General features: G+C 38.3%; 2 protein-coding genes across 3 annotated transcripts; both read left to right on the top strand.

The window, feature by feature from the left end:
• Nucleotides 1-721: 721 nt before the first annotated feature.
• On the top strand, nt 722-2,225 carry LOC118242015 (free fatty acid receptor 4-like). Its single transcript, XM_081714322.1, is given in 4 exon segments — nt 722-1,267; nt 1,369-1,459; nt 1,809-1,966; nt 1,968-2,225. Coding segments are annotated over 4 exon segments (1,053 nt in total).
• Nucleotides 2,226-9,407: 7,182 nt separating this feature from the next.
• Nucleotides 9,408-15,689, top strand: lgi1a (leucine-rich, glioma inactivated 1a). 2 transcript variants are annotated; one of them, XM_027024990.3, is made up of 8 exons: nt 9,408-9,960; nt 10,229-10,300; nt 10,753-10,824; nt 10,975-11,046; nt 12,918-12,989; nt 13,083-13,252; nt 13,600-13,764; nt 14,194-15,689. In XM_027024990.3, exons 1-8 carry the CDS (start codon nt 9,773-9,775, stop codon nt 15,009-15,011), a joined length of 1,629 nt encoding a protein of 542 aa, XP_026880791.1. In that variant the 5' UTR covers nt 9,408-9,772; the 3' UTR covers nt 15,012-15,689. The 2 variants fall into 2 exon arrangements, with proteins under 2 accessions (XP_026880791.1, XP_081570629.1); XM_081714503.1 differs by lacking the exon at nt 10,753-10,824.
• Nucleotides 15,690-16,258: the final 569 nt, after the last annotated feature.

Here is a 16,258-nt window from a genome sequence, read left to right as displayed (position 1 = left end):
AGAAAGTGTTCCTTAAATTAGCTTTTCCAAGTAAAGAGGCACAGCTACATTTGCTAAAGAAGAATGTTGCTCAGGGCATTCATCTAATGCACACTGTATGCTAGCAATTGGAGTGTGCTGGCTGATTCTCTGATCTGCATGCAGCATGTTGGCTACCTAATCAGATCATTACAGTTTAAATGAATAAACCAATGTGACCTTATTTAGCCTTACTGTGGAGGAAAAGCTATTCTGTTTTTGGAGTTGGTAAGGAAATGTAAAAGCGCTTATAAGCAGCATATCTAGTAAAACAAACAGCTGCAAACCTCCAAACAGCTATAGCGTTCATGGTGACAAAAATAGTGTTTCGTAAATGGACCTTATTCAAATAGACTGCAAATGACTGTTTTTAATGAAAAGGTAAGTAATAATGTTTACCCAACTGCATTTATGCAACTGCAATAATTGGCTTACCTAAGTGTAATAACTTGCTGCTTTTTAAAACGTCACTGTTGTAAGGAAGGTTCTCATTGATTTGTCGTCAATGAGGTCAGATTCAATAATGAAAAACCTTTTCAATTAATGACACTAATATGTAACAAAAAGCAGCAAGTAAAGGGAAGTCAAGAATAGTGTGCAGTTTGGAAGAGGCATGGTGATACCAAATATGAATCGTCCAATGTGACAAACTTCACAAAGTTTCCCAGGTCTGAAATTCAAATCTGTGTCACACAGGGGTAGGATGTTCTTTTCAGCAGACAATGTGCCCCATTCTCTCTACCTCCATGTGCAGAACTTGTCCTACTTCCCCTTCTTCTCTGAGCTCCAGCCTTCTCACTGGTCAGTAACCGTGTTTGAAACTTTGGTCCTGCTTACCATCTTCCTGGTGTCGTTGATTGGCAATATCGGCGCGCTCATTCTGGTGGCCCATGACAGGCGGCTAGCTGACCACACTCTCTTCACCTTGAACCTCTTCCTGGCGGACCTTCTGTTTGTCAGCACAATTCCTTTTGTAATCACCGTCAGGTGGACCAAGGCTTGGAAGCTGGGCTCTCCTGCCTTCCAAATGATTATGGACTTCATCAGATTGCGCGGCACTGTGACCATTACCACACTGGCTACCATCGGTGTAGAGAGACTGCTGGCTATCTTGAAGATGGAGGCCTCTCCCAGCCTGAACCTCAAAAGAGTGTTTGGAGTGTTGCTTCTCATCTGGTTCTTCTCTACCATCACCCTGCTGCCTCTGTTCCTGTTCTCCAGCGTGGTGCCCGTCTTCTCTCATGAACAGGTTATAGTTTTCTTTAGCAGCTTTTGTTTTTATTCTCCTGTCAGTCTGTAGTTGCTCCTGTCAGTCTGTAGTGTCATATAGCCCTACGTCTTTGCTTGTATGGAGAAATACAGGTATGCATTCTTATGTGTCCACATTTGATGGGTGAGATTGCATGGAATGCCATACTCATTGTGTCTGCATCGCACATCTGTGTCGATTATTGACAGAGAAGAGATGGAAAGAAATTATAATCTTATCAAGTTTATTGTGTGCTATCTGTGGGTTTTTTTATCATCATGGATTTTATATGATGGTTTATATGACCTTTCTGGCAAACAGTAAACAGAACATCTTATCATAGTACATAATTTTATTGACGGACAAGGTCACTTATTGCATGCAAAAATGGAACAGATGTCACAATGATAAGGATGCTTGCAAGCCTTTTATGGTCTGACTTTTAGAGAAGGGAAAATACAAAAAGTAAAAGTGGGACTGAACACCTATATAATAATATAGATTATACATAATCTCTTGCTAATCTCATGATATTTCACAGACATTATTTTAAGGATTTCATTAAGATACCAAATCACTTCCTTTTTGTGAAAACAGATAAGGCAGCGCTCAAAACGTCTGCTCCGCACTGGAGCTCCCCAGAGCTATCCTCAGATGTGCGCAGTGTCCAATCAAGACTACAAGCTCTTCCGCACTCTTCCTCATGCTCATGGTATCCTTCTTCATTATGTGTACCCCCATCTTTGTTTTGACCTTTCTCATCCTCATACGTAACTTCCACACCCATCTCCCCATCACCTCATCCACGTTCTTCTGGGTGATGACCTTCACCATGGCTAACTCAGCCCTTAACCCTGTCCTCTATAGCCTGTACCAGCTGAGGCCCAGTTGGCAAAAGCTTTGCTGTGCCAAGGAAGACACACTAAGTCAAAGAGAGAACGAAACGAACAGAGGTTAGTTTTCCATGTTATTTCTGGAAAACATGGGTTTTTCATCTGTAAGGTGTTGCTGTATCCTTTGTTTTATACCGATTGCATGTTGCTGTGAACTCTCTAGTTTGATACAATTCTATATGAACATTTTGATGAAATAATAATTCTATATACATCAATACATTTGAAGTAAGTATTTTTATGGTACTTACATAAGTTACACTTACTGCTAAAAAGATCATGGAGAGAGCTGTGGTCCTGAATAGCTTGACTATTGATGCTAATCTTTCAGATGTTCAGAGTACCAGAATCCTTCAAGCATGGATCAGTACAGTTTCTGACAAAAGACTTAATGTTAAACTTATAATACTTACTAACTTATTGAGGAAAAAATATCAATTCGAAATGTTCACACTAATGTTCTTACACTTACATTTTATTGTTAATGCAATTTCTTCTCTTTATTTCTAGAGTGAATAAATTAAAACCACTGGCATAGACGAGGGCATGAGGGCATTGGAAATATTTTTTTAAAAAGGTTTAAAGGGCCTTCACCCTGCCTCTTGCAGTGCAGCCTGAGAATTTTGCACTATGCCACTGACATCAAATGTCAACTAAATTGAGAAGGCCACTTATAGTTGCTCTATATTTGCAAACTTTGGCTTGTATGCCACTTGAGAGTTTAGAAAATTGACTAAGCAAATGTTGCAATCTTATCAGTTTAGACAAAATCCTAAAAACATCTTAAGATTTCTAGAATCATCTTCAACTGGGAAGCAAGGTGATATTCTAGAAACATCTCATTAAGAAGTCAATTAATTCAGAATTACCCTGTTTCCAAAGGCTGGTGTTATTTCGAATAATCTTTTTTTTTTTTTATATAGAGAGGGAAAAGGTTTTATTTCTGTGCTTAATGCTAAAGGCTATAATACAGTACTTGATAGCACTGATTGGACTGCCAGTACTAAAATAAATTTATAAATGGTGGGGATTAAGAGGTTTAGAAACCTCTGAGATTTCTGGTTTGGCCCTTAGGCTGCTCTTCGACAATTCTTCAAATTCCCATACTCACTAAGCCAGAGAGCAACATATTTGCTTCCAGATTGCATAAAGGGGTTGAGGGATGTTCTCCAGATGTCTCAGAAGCCACTGAGAGCTACCTCCTTTTTAAAAATCTTTTTGATAATAGTTCTTTGTCATTTTGATAACACCTGTTTGATGTGTATCTGTAAGTGGGAAAACACCAAAGAGCCATGGCAACCAAGGAGATTTTCATAGAAAGCAGCTTTCAAGTGTGATTCAGGATCAAGACAAAAGTAGAAGTCATTGGGGGGTATTTTGCTAACAAGGTTGATATCAAAGATGCTACTTTGTTCAAGGACACCCAGATAAATGAGGCAGCATTCACTTTCAAAGTAGGCAAGGATTTGCAATACACATTAGCTTCTTAATTCAAATTGAGAAGTCATTGCAGACGATTCTGCAAGAGACTGCACAATCGACAAGTACAGATAAATGCAAATGCAGTTTCTTCACCTTTAGATCCAGGAATAGAACATTAAACTAGCTTCTCTGCTCTTTCACAGACACACTGGTGAAAACCATGGTTAATCCCCATGCAAATATAGTATTCCCTTTGAATATGGAGTTGCATATGTAAGAAAGGTAAGTCTCTGTTTACAGTCGCCCTGAACTGTGCTCGGAAAGTCAAACCCAAATTCAAAGGGAGCATTTCAACAGAATTGCAATATCCATCTCTTGATTTCTGTAACATTTGTAACATGCACTGTTTGCAAGATTAGCTATCTTGCCTATGCTAGTTTACTAAAAGTTAACTTGGCCTCTGATTGAAGGGATGAGATGAGACCAGTGATCAAGCACTAAAATCAGGAGCCGAACATGACAAATTTCAAGAGTAGAAAGAACATTTTAAAAAGCCAAGAAAGTAATCCATAAAGAGTAAATATTTCTTAATTAAATTTCTTAATTGATTTGATTCAGGGTAATAGCTATTGCTGGCTGTTCTTCACATCTGTACTTACCTTCTGGCATGTCTGATTACCTTCTGGCAATAAACATCTGTATAAGACCATATTAGACTTTGCATTAATGTGGGTGAATATAACTTACAGTTGAATTGATAACAAAGCTTCAACTAAGCCCTTGTTAACATAAGAAAAAAAAAAGCAAAATAAGGAAGTTAAAAAAATAAGTTTTTCTGCTGTGCCTAGAAGGAGAGCATAATGACAAATACTGGTATACTGTAAAGTGCATGGAAGAAGATGCAAAAGCTTTAAAAAAAAATTATGTATATGAAATTATGTATTCTTACTAGCACAATAACTTCAGTGACTTTGTTTATAGTACCACCAAAAACACCACCAACAACATGTTAGCAGTGCCCATATTGAATGGCAAGGATCAAACTGCATTATCATGAAGTTAAACAAGCATGGAGACAGTGAATGCTCTAGGAGCAAACAAGTACCTTATAAAATCTGAGGTTTGTTCAATATATTTTTACATTTACATAATCCTTTATAAATGTTGTTCTGTAATTTACTGAAGTTAAATAATTTAAACCTCTCTTTGGAGATGCCACTTATAATCATACTTTATATATATCATGCAACTCAGGAGGAAGACATTGACAATTTGGTGCTTAATTATATTGATCAGCTTCACTGGCTCCATAAAAAGACTTGCTGTACTGAAAACATCTTTGCTTTGTGGGGAAGTTAACACTTCCCTTGCACTGATCTCTGTTTTATGTCTTGATATTTATGAAATCTATAAGGTTTTTATTCACAAGGTCTCTCAAGCAACACAGCCCATTTGCCTTTCAAAGCGAATGCAAATATCCTCTTTGTATTATGAGTGAATAGCAGCATTGGAATCTTCTGACTATGGATACTGGCACAGTTAGCTACACACTGGCAGGGATTTGCTCCTGAAAAAGCCATGGGTAGTCGGCAGAGAGAGTATAAATAGTTTGCAAATTCTAGCAATGCTAAGTCTGCCATCTGAATCTTTCTTAGCTTCAAGAGCCTAACAATATTCTAGAAACATCCGAAGGAATTAATTAAGAAGTCTTGTGCTTGGAGCATTTATTTTCAGTATCTCAAAGCAAAGATTTCATTTTCATAGCAACCATTGGAATGGTGATCAATGACCATTTGCCATGTTTAATTTTGTGAGTACTAATTTCCTTCTAAGAACATTAAAAAAGATTGGTCATTGTGATGTTTGTAAATATAAGGAATTTCTTCAGACCATCTTGTGTTGCTGCAGGACTTCATTAAATACATGGCTTTTGCCATGCTTCAAAAGGAGGGAGCCTATTGACCCCAAATGTGTTAAATTTGTGAGGATATAACATTCTTTAACAAAAAAGACTGTCATCCATCTGAAATAAATTAACAAGTTGCTGAAGATAAACCCTTCAATGAGTAACTGCAGCAATCTGCAGTCAATTAATTAGTGAATCACACTCAAATCTGCACTTTTAACTATGATGCTCATATTTAAGGAGTTTTCTCTCTGCATTGTTCCCTGTATAGAGATAAAATACTCCAGAACACAAAGATGTGAACACAAAGATGTGAATACAGATGTGAAAAGATGTGAACACAGAACACAAAGATGTTTACTTCAGTGAAAAGTCTAACTCCCTTGGCTTGCTCACTGGGGGCATGGACTCAGACATTTGTGAAGCTGCTTTGTGTTGTAAAAAGCACTATAAAAATAAATAAATAAAAAGCACTATATAAATAAATTTGATTTGAGCATGACCTCATCAAACAGAATAAACACAGAAACATCAAAAACACTACTCACAATTTTCAGTGGCCTTCAAAGATATGTTTTGAGCCCACCAACCAAGCAGAAAAATGGCCTGGCAGACCTGGCAGGGATGGGGAAATTATTCCCATAGAAGACCATGGACCCACAGGTGGGAACTATCTGTGTCTATTCCCTCTACTGTCAATACCGCTGTCATTATGTTTCTGACTCTGAAATGTACCGCAGGCCCCAATATAAGTGCGAATGTCAACAGTAGCTTTACAAAGGCAAAAAGACATATTCTCAGCAGTGCTTTAGTGTTGGACAGTTTAAATGATATACCAGATGATGTGGTGACTCTAAATTGGCTCTAAATGGAAAGATTTTGTTAATATGGCGCACTCATTTCCAACTCTGATTGTGCTAATGTGTGTAAACTGCCCATCAAGTATTTTTAATCATTTTTATAGATTGTATGAATGCATGTAACTGAGTAGAATAAGGCAACATGGATTAAAGAGATGCTTTCATGGAAAACTGAATACCCCTTGCTTTTTGAAATAAAGAATGTTGAAGTAATATGTAAATATTGTTTCAAAACACACTGTTCACTCCCCAAGTCAATGCAGACCATATATAGAACCCGAGAAGCAAAAACCATTTTGAACTCAAGGTTTCTCTGATGTCGCGAGTACAAATTCAGTCTACAGCAGTTTAGCCTCGCCTACTTGCAATGCGGTTATGGGGTGTTTTATGTCTTATGACTAAGGCATAATACAGTGCAGCCAATCAGAACACAACTCATGTATCTTTTATCTGCCTTAAAGGCACATTAATAGAAATAGCCTGTTTAATTCTAAGGGATAAGGAGAGGGTGGAAAATGGTCATGTAAAAATGAATTATGATGTTGTAAGTGGACATCAAGGAAAAATATAAAATAGAATAAAACTGTAAGACTGATAAGAAAACTGTATGGGGCCCTTTAAACACTACCCCATAAATTACCGCCCAATCTGTCAAATCACACCCTCTCTGTCAAATCACAGGCATTGTGAGAGCACAGGCTTTGTTTTCTTCATGGAAATGGGTGTGGAGTGGGGGTGGAGATATTCTACTTCAGTAGCGATTCCCAAACAAAACAACAACAGAAATTTACAACAGACAAACAAAAATGGGTTTTAGTCACTCAAAATGGAAGCCATCTCAATTCGGAAGAGGTCAAAGCTTTTGTTTTTGTTAAAGCCTTTCCTTTCATTCGTTTCACTGAAAAACTATTTTCTAAAATTCTTGATTTTTTGTTCAGTTCTTCATCATTACCACCCTTCTCTTAAGATCTTCAGACGTATGCTCTTCATGATACACTTCGTCATACTGTTTCTCTGGAACCCTTTTTTTTTACTACTCTACTACCTTTACTACTTCTACATCTTTAACTAAAGTACACTGCAGTTACTGCATAGAATCATTTTCATATCTTATTGTGACTGCTTGGCATTTATTATTTGGAGAACTGCATTTGGAGCTATGACCCCTAAACTGGAGGAGTGGCTCCAACAGATCCCAGGAATGACAACATCGATCTCAGTCCAGAAGAGCACAATCCAGGCCACACCCTCAAACTCCCAGGCCTCTGGAGAAAGGCCTGAGTGCAAAAAAAAAAAAAAAAAAGACCACCAACTGTAGGGGTGAGGCAGGAATATATTAGAGAAAAAGAGCAAGATTATACTTGGTCTTATGTTTGTTTGGAATTTACCAAAATAGAGTTGGTAGGAAACAAATAAAGACGATTTCCTTAAGTGAACAGTAGGCTTACCTCATGTCCCTGCCATTGATAATGGAGATGAATTCCAAGACAGAAAGAACAAACAGAATTAATTAAGGGTCATATAACACATCTGTAGTTACAATAAAGTAGCAATTCAAGATGCTAACCATAAATATTTTTTTTTAAATAAATATTTTTTTACATATCTGCTTTTAATAGTCTTTCCACAATCTTTTCAAAATAGGATATAAGAAGTATTTTTTTATTTATTTTTTTTTTAAATTCTTATTATCGCCAGCCTAGTTACGGCCCTTAAAAAAAACAAAAACAACTCCTCCTCAAAAATGACTGTTTTGAAGGCACAAGCCAATTGAGTATATAACCAAAGAAAGCTCGCCGTCTACAGGAGAGACAGAAGATAACATCTCTGCCTTATTATCCTGAGAACCTACTAGTAAATGCACCATTGTCAAAGTACGAGACTAACATGTCACTTTGTAAATGACCAATGAAGGCCATGAAGAGAATCTCAGAATCTCAGTACAATGCATACATATAGTACATCATTTTAGGGAATTAAAGAGGATCATTGGGTAGGAAAAATGGCTCCATAACTCCCTGACTATGGCATTAAGGCAAACATAGGCCAACAACTGCACTGAATTATGTAAAGCTATAGCAGGCATATCCAACATCATTAAACTACCACAAAACTCCCTCCCGCTCTCCCAGGTTTACTCTACTGTGTGCTCTCCAGTCTGTACTCCGCATGACATGTTTTACCAGAACGGTCTACGGCAGAATACAGAATAAATAAAATTAATTAATCTGAAGCCTGGCCTTTCCTCCAACTTCAGAACTCCGAAGTACTGGAGGGAGGAGCGCACCAACAACGCATCAAACGCGAAGGAGAGCTTTCAGCCTCAAAAAGTCCCCTACGGTATGACCACAATTCAGTTTACATTTATATGTGGAAGGTTATTGTAAAATATGACATGGAGCATTTTAAAGATTGATAGTGTTTAGTGGCCTTTTCTCGTTGATACGCCAGTGAATAAGTTACAGTTCCTAGAACTGTTTTACTGCCGGAAAGCATACCCTAAAAAGCAGACTCAAATCCTATCCTGATGACATTTCAGTCTAATAAATATTTTAATCTCCCTCTTCATTTCCATCCTTTTCCTTTAACGAAATTTTTTTTTTACAACGACAAGAGTAACTCTGGATACCACCGTGACAGGGAACTAAAAGTGTTTATCCGACCTAAAACCCTCCTTTCGCTCTGTTATTATCACATATGAGATAGGCCAAGTTAAAATATTAAAACGTTAGAACGTGCGCAGTTCGGTCTTGGCTATTACAAGTCCTTCCAAAAAACAGCGCTTTTGACATAGGCCTGTACATGATTTTGTAGCACCTGTCAAAAAACAACAAGCCGATAAGAGATTAAATGATAAGAGATTAAAAACAAATCGAGAATCATGCTATACGGAAAGCATTATAATTCGTAAATGTGTTTACGAGAAAATTCGTTTATTCATTCATAATAGAACGGCAATTTATTGCGAACTGTTATTTTCCTACGTAGCGACCCCCATAACCACTGAAGGGAAATAATTATTAAATTCAAGGCGTGGTTAGAAACCCGCTGCGTTTTAATATCCAACTGGCGTATCCACCTGTCTCATGACCAGACTGTACGATATCTCGCCAACTGGAGTTTTCCCATGTAATAATATGCTATAGGATAACAATTCTGTTCGCCGCTCGCCTAAGATTCCTCTTTGCCGTGAAAACAGTGTGTACCGCTAGTGGACTCGACAGAAAAAGACCCGTGACGCGCTCGCAGGGTTTGTTTCTTTGCCCACCGTTCCAGGGGCGCCTCAACCAGATCTCACAAAGAGAAAAAAGCCTCTATAAACGCTTTGGCTCCACGGGATAAATTCGCTCTTATTTTCAGAGAAACTCTGTTTCATGCTCAGGAATATTCGACACACGGGTCGGAACCGGGCTGACTCAAAAGGATGGGATGTGCAAAGGGGGTCGTCAAAAGGTTTACTGGCTTTCTTTGGCTTGCCTTTCTTCTGTTTCTGGCTGAGAGTAGAAAACGGCAGGCTCGATGCCCCGCGTCTTGCACATGCACCAAAGACAATGCCTTGTGCGCAAATACCGGATCGATTCCTCGGAGCTTTCCATCTGATGTCATTTCATTGTAAGTCCATAAGGGAGAAAATTATGCAGTAGTCTACAACTCAACAAGCAGAGGTTTCGCGGGAAGAATGTTTACGTTTGCACCACTTGCTACATTCCTGTCTCTGACTATTTTTTCTCTAAGAATAACGCCACGTTTAGATTTATTCTGTAGTAGCGACCGTATCAAGCCGCTGTGCAAACATTATATATATATATGTGATGGCATTAGGACAGTATATATGCACGTTCCTGCAATCAGATTCATTTGTTGTTCTTTTGCTTTAAAGATCATTCGTGAAGTCCGGCTTCAGCGAAATCCCCAAGGAGAGTTTCATTCACACACCGGCACTGCACCTCCTGTAAGATTCAGACAATTTAATCCTGAACATCAGCTAGGATAACGCTGCTGCCACTAAGTAGTCTAATGATCGCCATGTTTTCATATTAATCAGTAAGCCGTCCTGGGAACGTAAAACGGATGATCTTATCTCCAAGCACTGATTTAGGCAACAATTGTTTATGAAGAGGTACTGTGCGAAGACCTAGGTTAAATAATGGGATACGAAAGCTTGAGTCGTGACACTATGTAGAATGTGCATTGCTGGTAGCCCGTAACATATGCCGCAGTTATTTTTGCTACTTCTTAAAACAGTGAATGGCGATCGATTGTGCATTTGTGCAGTCAGATTTTTTATATCGTTAACGTATATAAAATAATCGATAATTTACAAAACAGGCCTTCCAGCCTTACTGCAGGGTAATTAGCAAGGTAACGCCACGTGAAATCATTATTTGCTTTTCGTTTTATAAGTCTTTTTACAGCCAATATGTTTGACTCTATAAATGAGGATGCCTTCCTTGGTCTTCCGCATTTGGAATACCTGTAAGTCTGCTTTTCGCACACATTACTACGGTTTCCATCTGTAGCTAATAGAATTTGTGAGAATCACTATTATGATAGACCTCTCAAAGCCCATGGACACAAACTCAGCATTAAAATACTTAATGCCTAATAACTTTTTTCCTTTTACAGATTTATTGAAAATAATCAAATCAAGTCTATATCACCTTTTGCCTTCAGAGGTCTCAAGTCCCTAATACATTTGTGAGTACTGGACATTATGCATTTATATATATATATATATATATATATATATACACACACACACACACACACATACATACACACACACACACACAAACACACTTACTAATGGCAGACTCCTAAGCTTCTTCAGAGGTTTCTGTTATTTAAGGCATGCAAATGAGTACAAAAAGATGCTGATTTCTTTCTTTCACAGCTAATGTTTATATTTAGTAAGAGCCTAGAATTAAACCTTACCAAAACACATGAGTTGAGCGCTGGAAGCCAACCCAAATGTTTTTTTCTTCTCCCACCCTTGCAACAAGAGTGAGCCTTAGCAGATGTTTGATTTTTCTCCAGTTCCTGTAACCCATGAAGCATTACACAACCCGTTTTCCTACCAGTGCCATCAAAATGAGGGCTGGTGAGAGAGACGCTGATGGTAGGTTGGAGGAGAACCATGTGATTGGGCAACCCAGGGAAAACTCAGCTGGCCTTCCCTTCAATCTGGGCTGGGCTTCCCCAAAAGAAAATAAGTAGTAAACATTTGAATAAGACACTATCAGTCTTGAGTCCTAGAGAGCCACAGCACTGAAGCTTTTAGTGTTGCGTGTTCATCAATTCATGAGACAAATGTGGACAATAGACCATAATGGGCTCTGGCCCACCGAGACTGGAGTATGAATGCCTGATTTTACATGGTCCTAAAGCTGAAGGGTAGGTTGCTTTGGGAAGCTTCATGCCTGATAAGTTCACACATAGTCTTGGAGTGACTGCGCCAATATTAGTGGCCCAGAAAAATCTGGCTGTAGTTCTCACAAGTCTCAGAGGAAGTGTGTGCAAACTTCACACTCTCAGAATGATGACTGGCTGATTCATGTGATGTAAGTAAGAAATGCTGACAATTGGAAACTTGTCTGCATTAAGTCAGGTTGGGTGGATGTGTCACTATTTCTTCATACTAACAAGAGCTTAACGGACAAATAAAGACCAGACACTGGAGCGGAGAGGTATTTTCTGCCTCTTCCAACTTGATAGATTCAATTGGGGTGATTCCAAAGTAACATTAGTGTGATTCCATTGTACCATTTTTGCAGTTTTGCAAAGTGCCTATAAAAAGGGAAAAGACTGTAGAAGTGCTGATGGGTATTGACTGAGTTCACATTTGTTTACATGAGTACTTGTAAATGTTCTGTCGTCATCTGTTCCTATTTCAGCAGCTCACAAGAGGCAGCACATGGCTTTTCATAGTATGACCACCCTCCTTCTGTGTGATTTAAATGGTTCACTTTACAACATGGCCCAAGTTATTCCAAGTACACAATTGACAGCTATGCTCAGCAGTCTGATTTAGTAGAGGTCATAGTTATGATCAGTACACTTTTGTAATTTTCAACATGTGTTTGTGATCGCCAAATAATTATTTCATGGAAATGAGGCTATGGGCTATTTCAGTTGTTCTTTATTTATAAATGTAAAATTTCTCCTCTTGGACATCAAACGTATCATTAAGGAATATTCATAACACTAATTGTATTTGGGAGTAGTTGAGCCGTCATATGAATGTGTAAGTGAGGTAGGTCTTTCTTTTGACTATCAGTGCCAGAGTTTATAATGAAGAGAAATTACAAAAGGAATCAGTCTACCTGACCAGTTGCTATCCTATTAATATAGACAAAATTCTGGTGGACTTCTGATTTTATGCACCCAGAAACCACCCTCATTTGCAAAATCAGGGGTGAACCACCATAGGTCAGCACATGAGATAGATTTAACAACATAGCAAATTATTTTTATTAGCACCTCATAATCTTGGTCTTAGCAAATACCTAAACCAAAAAGCTTTGTTGGTCTCCACTGAAGAGTATTTCCCTTCATCTGTCTCCTCACAGGAGCCTTGCCTACAACAACTTGGAGACCCTACCAAAAGATCTTTTTAAAGGAATGGAAGCTTTGACAAAAGTGTATGTATTGTAACAAAACATATGTATGATTAATAAGGTGTGATAAGGCATGGACTGAGGAAATAACTGTGATTACTATTGTGTGTTATCCAGGGACTTACGTGGAAATCTTTTCACCTGTGACTGCAAACTGAAGTGGCTGGTGGACTGGATTTACCACACAAATGCAACTGTAGACCAGATATATTGCAACAGCCCTCTTCCATATCAAGGAAAGAAAATCAATGACCTCACACCGCAGTCATTTGATTGCATAACAACAGGTCAGTTCTTAGTTTTTTACAAAGCAGATGCTAAATATGTATCCTGTGATATGGTTCTTGAACAGGTCTGGAAGCGTATGTTATTTCCAGACCCAAAAAAGAATGGAAATTCAGAAAATGGCTTGGAAAACTATAGAAATTCTTTAATTGAAAAAAGACTCAAACATTTCAAGATTATAACTTCAAAGAAAAATAGTTGCTTTACCACATTCTCCTTAAAACATATCACAATTCATTTTTTAACAACATAGAAAAAAGCTGGAAATATCTATAATTTTTCAGGGAAATCACCTTGTATGATGGAGAAATATTAATATATTAATATTAAGCAACCTCTTTTCTTGCAGATTTTTCATTGCTGAAGTCTCTAGATTTCCAGTCCATTTCCGTGGAAACATTTCCCTTCAGTGGTGACCAGTATGTAGTGTTTGCCCAGCCATTCATTGGAAGATGTAGTTTTATGGAATGGGACCATGTTCAAATGGAGTTTCGTAATTTCGATAATATAACAAGTAAGTGTTCAACGAGCTGATCCAGGGTTTCCTAACTCTGGTATTGGACAGCCAGAATCCATCACAAATTAATTTTAATGTTCAAACTGGGTTTAGCAGGTAATTGTGCTGGAGGCTCTTCCTCCCCGACTGAAGTTGGGCACCCATTGTTGAATTGGTTATTAAATATTAGATATAGATATAGGGTGCTGCTTCTAAATTACATTAGGACCTGGACTGGATAGTTTTATTTACTGTGCTGTAAACTTTCTATATCAACTTTCTAAATAGCTTCTGTATATCTATTGTTCATTTATTTTGCCTCAACAAAAACCGTCAGGTGTTTTGTATCTTTAGTTAGGGATACTTACCAACAAATTATTAACAAGTCATAATTTGTGTTCAAAATTACGCACATTTCAGATGGCTTAGTAACTGTTTCCATACCAGGTATCTCCACAGTCATCTGCAAACCTCTGGTGATCGACAACCAACTGTTCGTCATTGTAGCACAGCTGTTTGGTGGGTCACACATCTACAAGAGGGACATCTCAGCCAACAAGTTCATCAAAATCCAGGACATAGACATCCTGAAAATCCGCAAGCCCAACGATGTGGAGACATTCCGTGTGGACAGCGAGTCATTCTTCGTCATCGCTGACAGTTCCAAGGCAGGCTCCACCACTGTCTACAAGTGGAATGGCAACGGCTTCTACTCGCACCAGTCTCTACACCCGTGGTATCGCGACACCGATGTAGAGTACCTGGAGATCTCTGGCAAACCGCACCTAATCCTGTCCAGCAGCTCACAGCGGCCGGTCATCTATCAGTGGAACAAGAGCTCTAAGCAGTTCGAGCGGCGCACGGACATTCCCGAGATGGAGGATGTCTATGCCGTCAAGCACTTCAAGGTCGGTGGCGAGCTTGTCATCTGCCTGACTCGCTTCATTGGTGACTCCAAGGTGATGAGGTGGGACGGAAGCATGTTTGATGAGGTGCAGACCATGCCATCACGGGGCTCCATGGTTTTCCAGCCATTTGCTGTGGAGAGCTGGCAGTACGCCATCCTGGGCAGCGACTACTCCTTCACACAGGTTTACCGCTGGGATGCCAAGAAAGGCCAGTTTGTTCACTTCCAAGAGCTGAACATCCAGGCCCCAAGAGCATTCTCACTGGTTTCCATTGACAACCGGGAGTTCCTCATCGCATCCAGTTTCAAGGGACAGACTCGGATATATGAACACTTGATCCTTGACTTGAGTGATTGACTGAATGGAGGTAAATGGGATGAAGGTATCGATGATGCTTTCTAGCTTGTGAATGGAGGACTTGAGTAGCAGAATACATGCATGACAATGCCTTTAAGTAGGTGTAGCCATCAGGATGTCCACCATCGCTTAAAATGTCCATCTTGTTAAGCCATGCTCTAACACAACTCAGTGCGCTTTTCTTCACAAAGTTTGTGTAATTGCAGAATTTGATTATTGTAAATAGAGCTAAATATACCTTTTATTCTATTTATTATCCTGTTTGAAACAAGTAAATCTGCCAAATTAAATGTTTACAGATTTTTCCATCTTTCCATTTGTAAACTAAACTGAATATGTATTACGCTTTTGTAAGAAGTGGGCCCATAATAGTGGAAGAATTTGATATGAAAACATTTTGGAATACATATTTTTATTGACGTTGATTTGTATGATCTGTAAACCTTGAACAGCCCAATTAATGACACTGCATTTTTTCTTAATGAGATTATGTAATAGTTAAAGTGATTCCGACTCGTTTTTATTGAGTAGCCCATGCTTTTATAATATTGCTTGATTGGACCAACACTCGTTTGTCACGTGTATGCAATTCATCATGCCTGCATTGTTTGGAAGCCAAAGGTCAAGACTGAAGCCATGGTTTTAATTTTAAATAAAAACATAAATCATAATATTAAACCTTAATTTTCAAACTGCAATACTTTGTTTTACTACTACAGGTTACAGTGTTGTTGCATTTGGCTGCCACTATAAATCATATTCATGACACATATCAATAATATATTAATGGCATTTTAATATTTAACACAACCATAGTGATTCCATGTAGTCTATAAATAAATTATTTATGTGGGAATCACATGTACATATACTGTCTAGTCCATCAACATGTGAATTCACGTTCACATGGCAGAAGTGGAAGTACTGTACTTAGAGTGTGATGATGTGTATATTTAATGAGGTGTATTAGTTTTGGACGTATACAGACTTCTGGAAGCATAAAGACTTGCTTCTATTTCATAAATGAGGATTTTTAAGAAGATAATCAGCTTTTTGACTGACATTCAAAAGTGAATGACTATATGGCTCATGTATAAATGAAATACAGATTCCATGAGCTTTTTTACTTATTATTATTAGTGCACATAAATGTTATCTACTTAATTTGGTAAAACTGTTCTGACATCATCTCATTTGGAAGATGTGGTTTCATGAAATGGGACCATGTTCAAATGGAATGGGGTGGG

The sequence above is a fragment of the Electrophorus electricus genome, chromosome 5 (assembly GCF_041902795.1).
Source record: "Electrophorus electricus isolate QZ-2024a chromosome 5, ASM4190279v1, whole genome shotgun sequence".
NCBI lineage: Eukaryota > Metazoa > Chordata > Actinopteri > Gymnotiformes > Gymnotidae > Electrophorus > Electrophorus electricus.
The sequence above is the reverse complement of the archived record's forward strand: the minus strand, read 5'-3'. Positions and strand labels throughout refer to the sequence as shown.

What these genes read in the sequence shown, in the direction of transcription:
- lgi1a (XM_027024990.3), top strand. Translation starts at nt 9,773, where the DNA reads ATGGGATGTGCAAAGGGGGTCGTCAAAAGGTTTACTGGCTTTCTTTGG. An exon ending in CCATCTGATGTCATTTCATT is followed by an intron (nt 9,961 to 10,228) that starts GTAAGTCCATAA and finishes TTTGCTTTAAAG; the next exon opens with ATCATTCGTGAAGTCCGGCT. An exon ending in ACACCGGCACTGCACCTCCT is followed by an intron (nt 10,301 to 10,752) that starts GTAAGATTCAGA and finishes TCGTTTTATAAG; the next exon opens with TCTTTTTACAGCCAATATGT.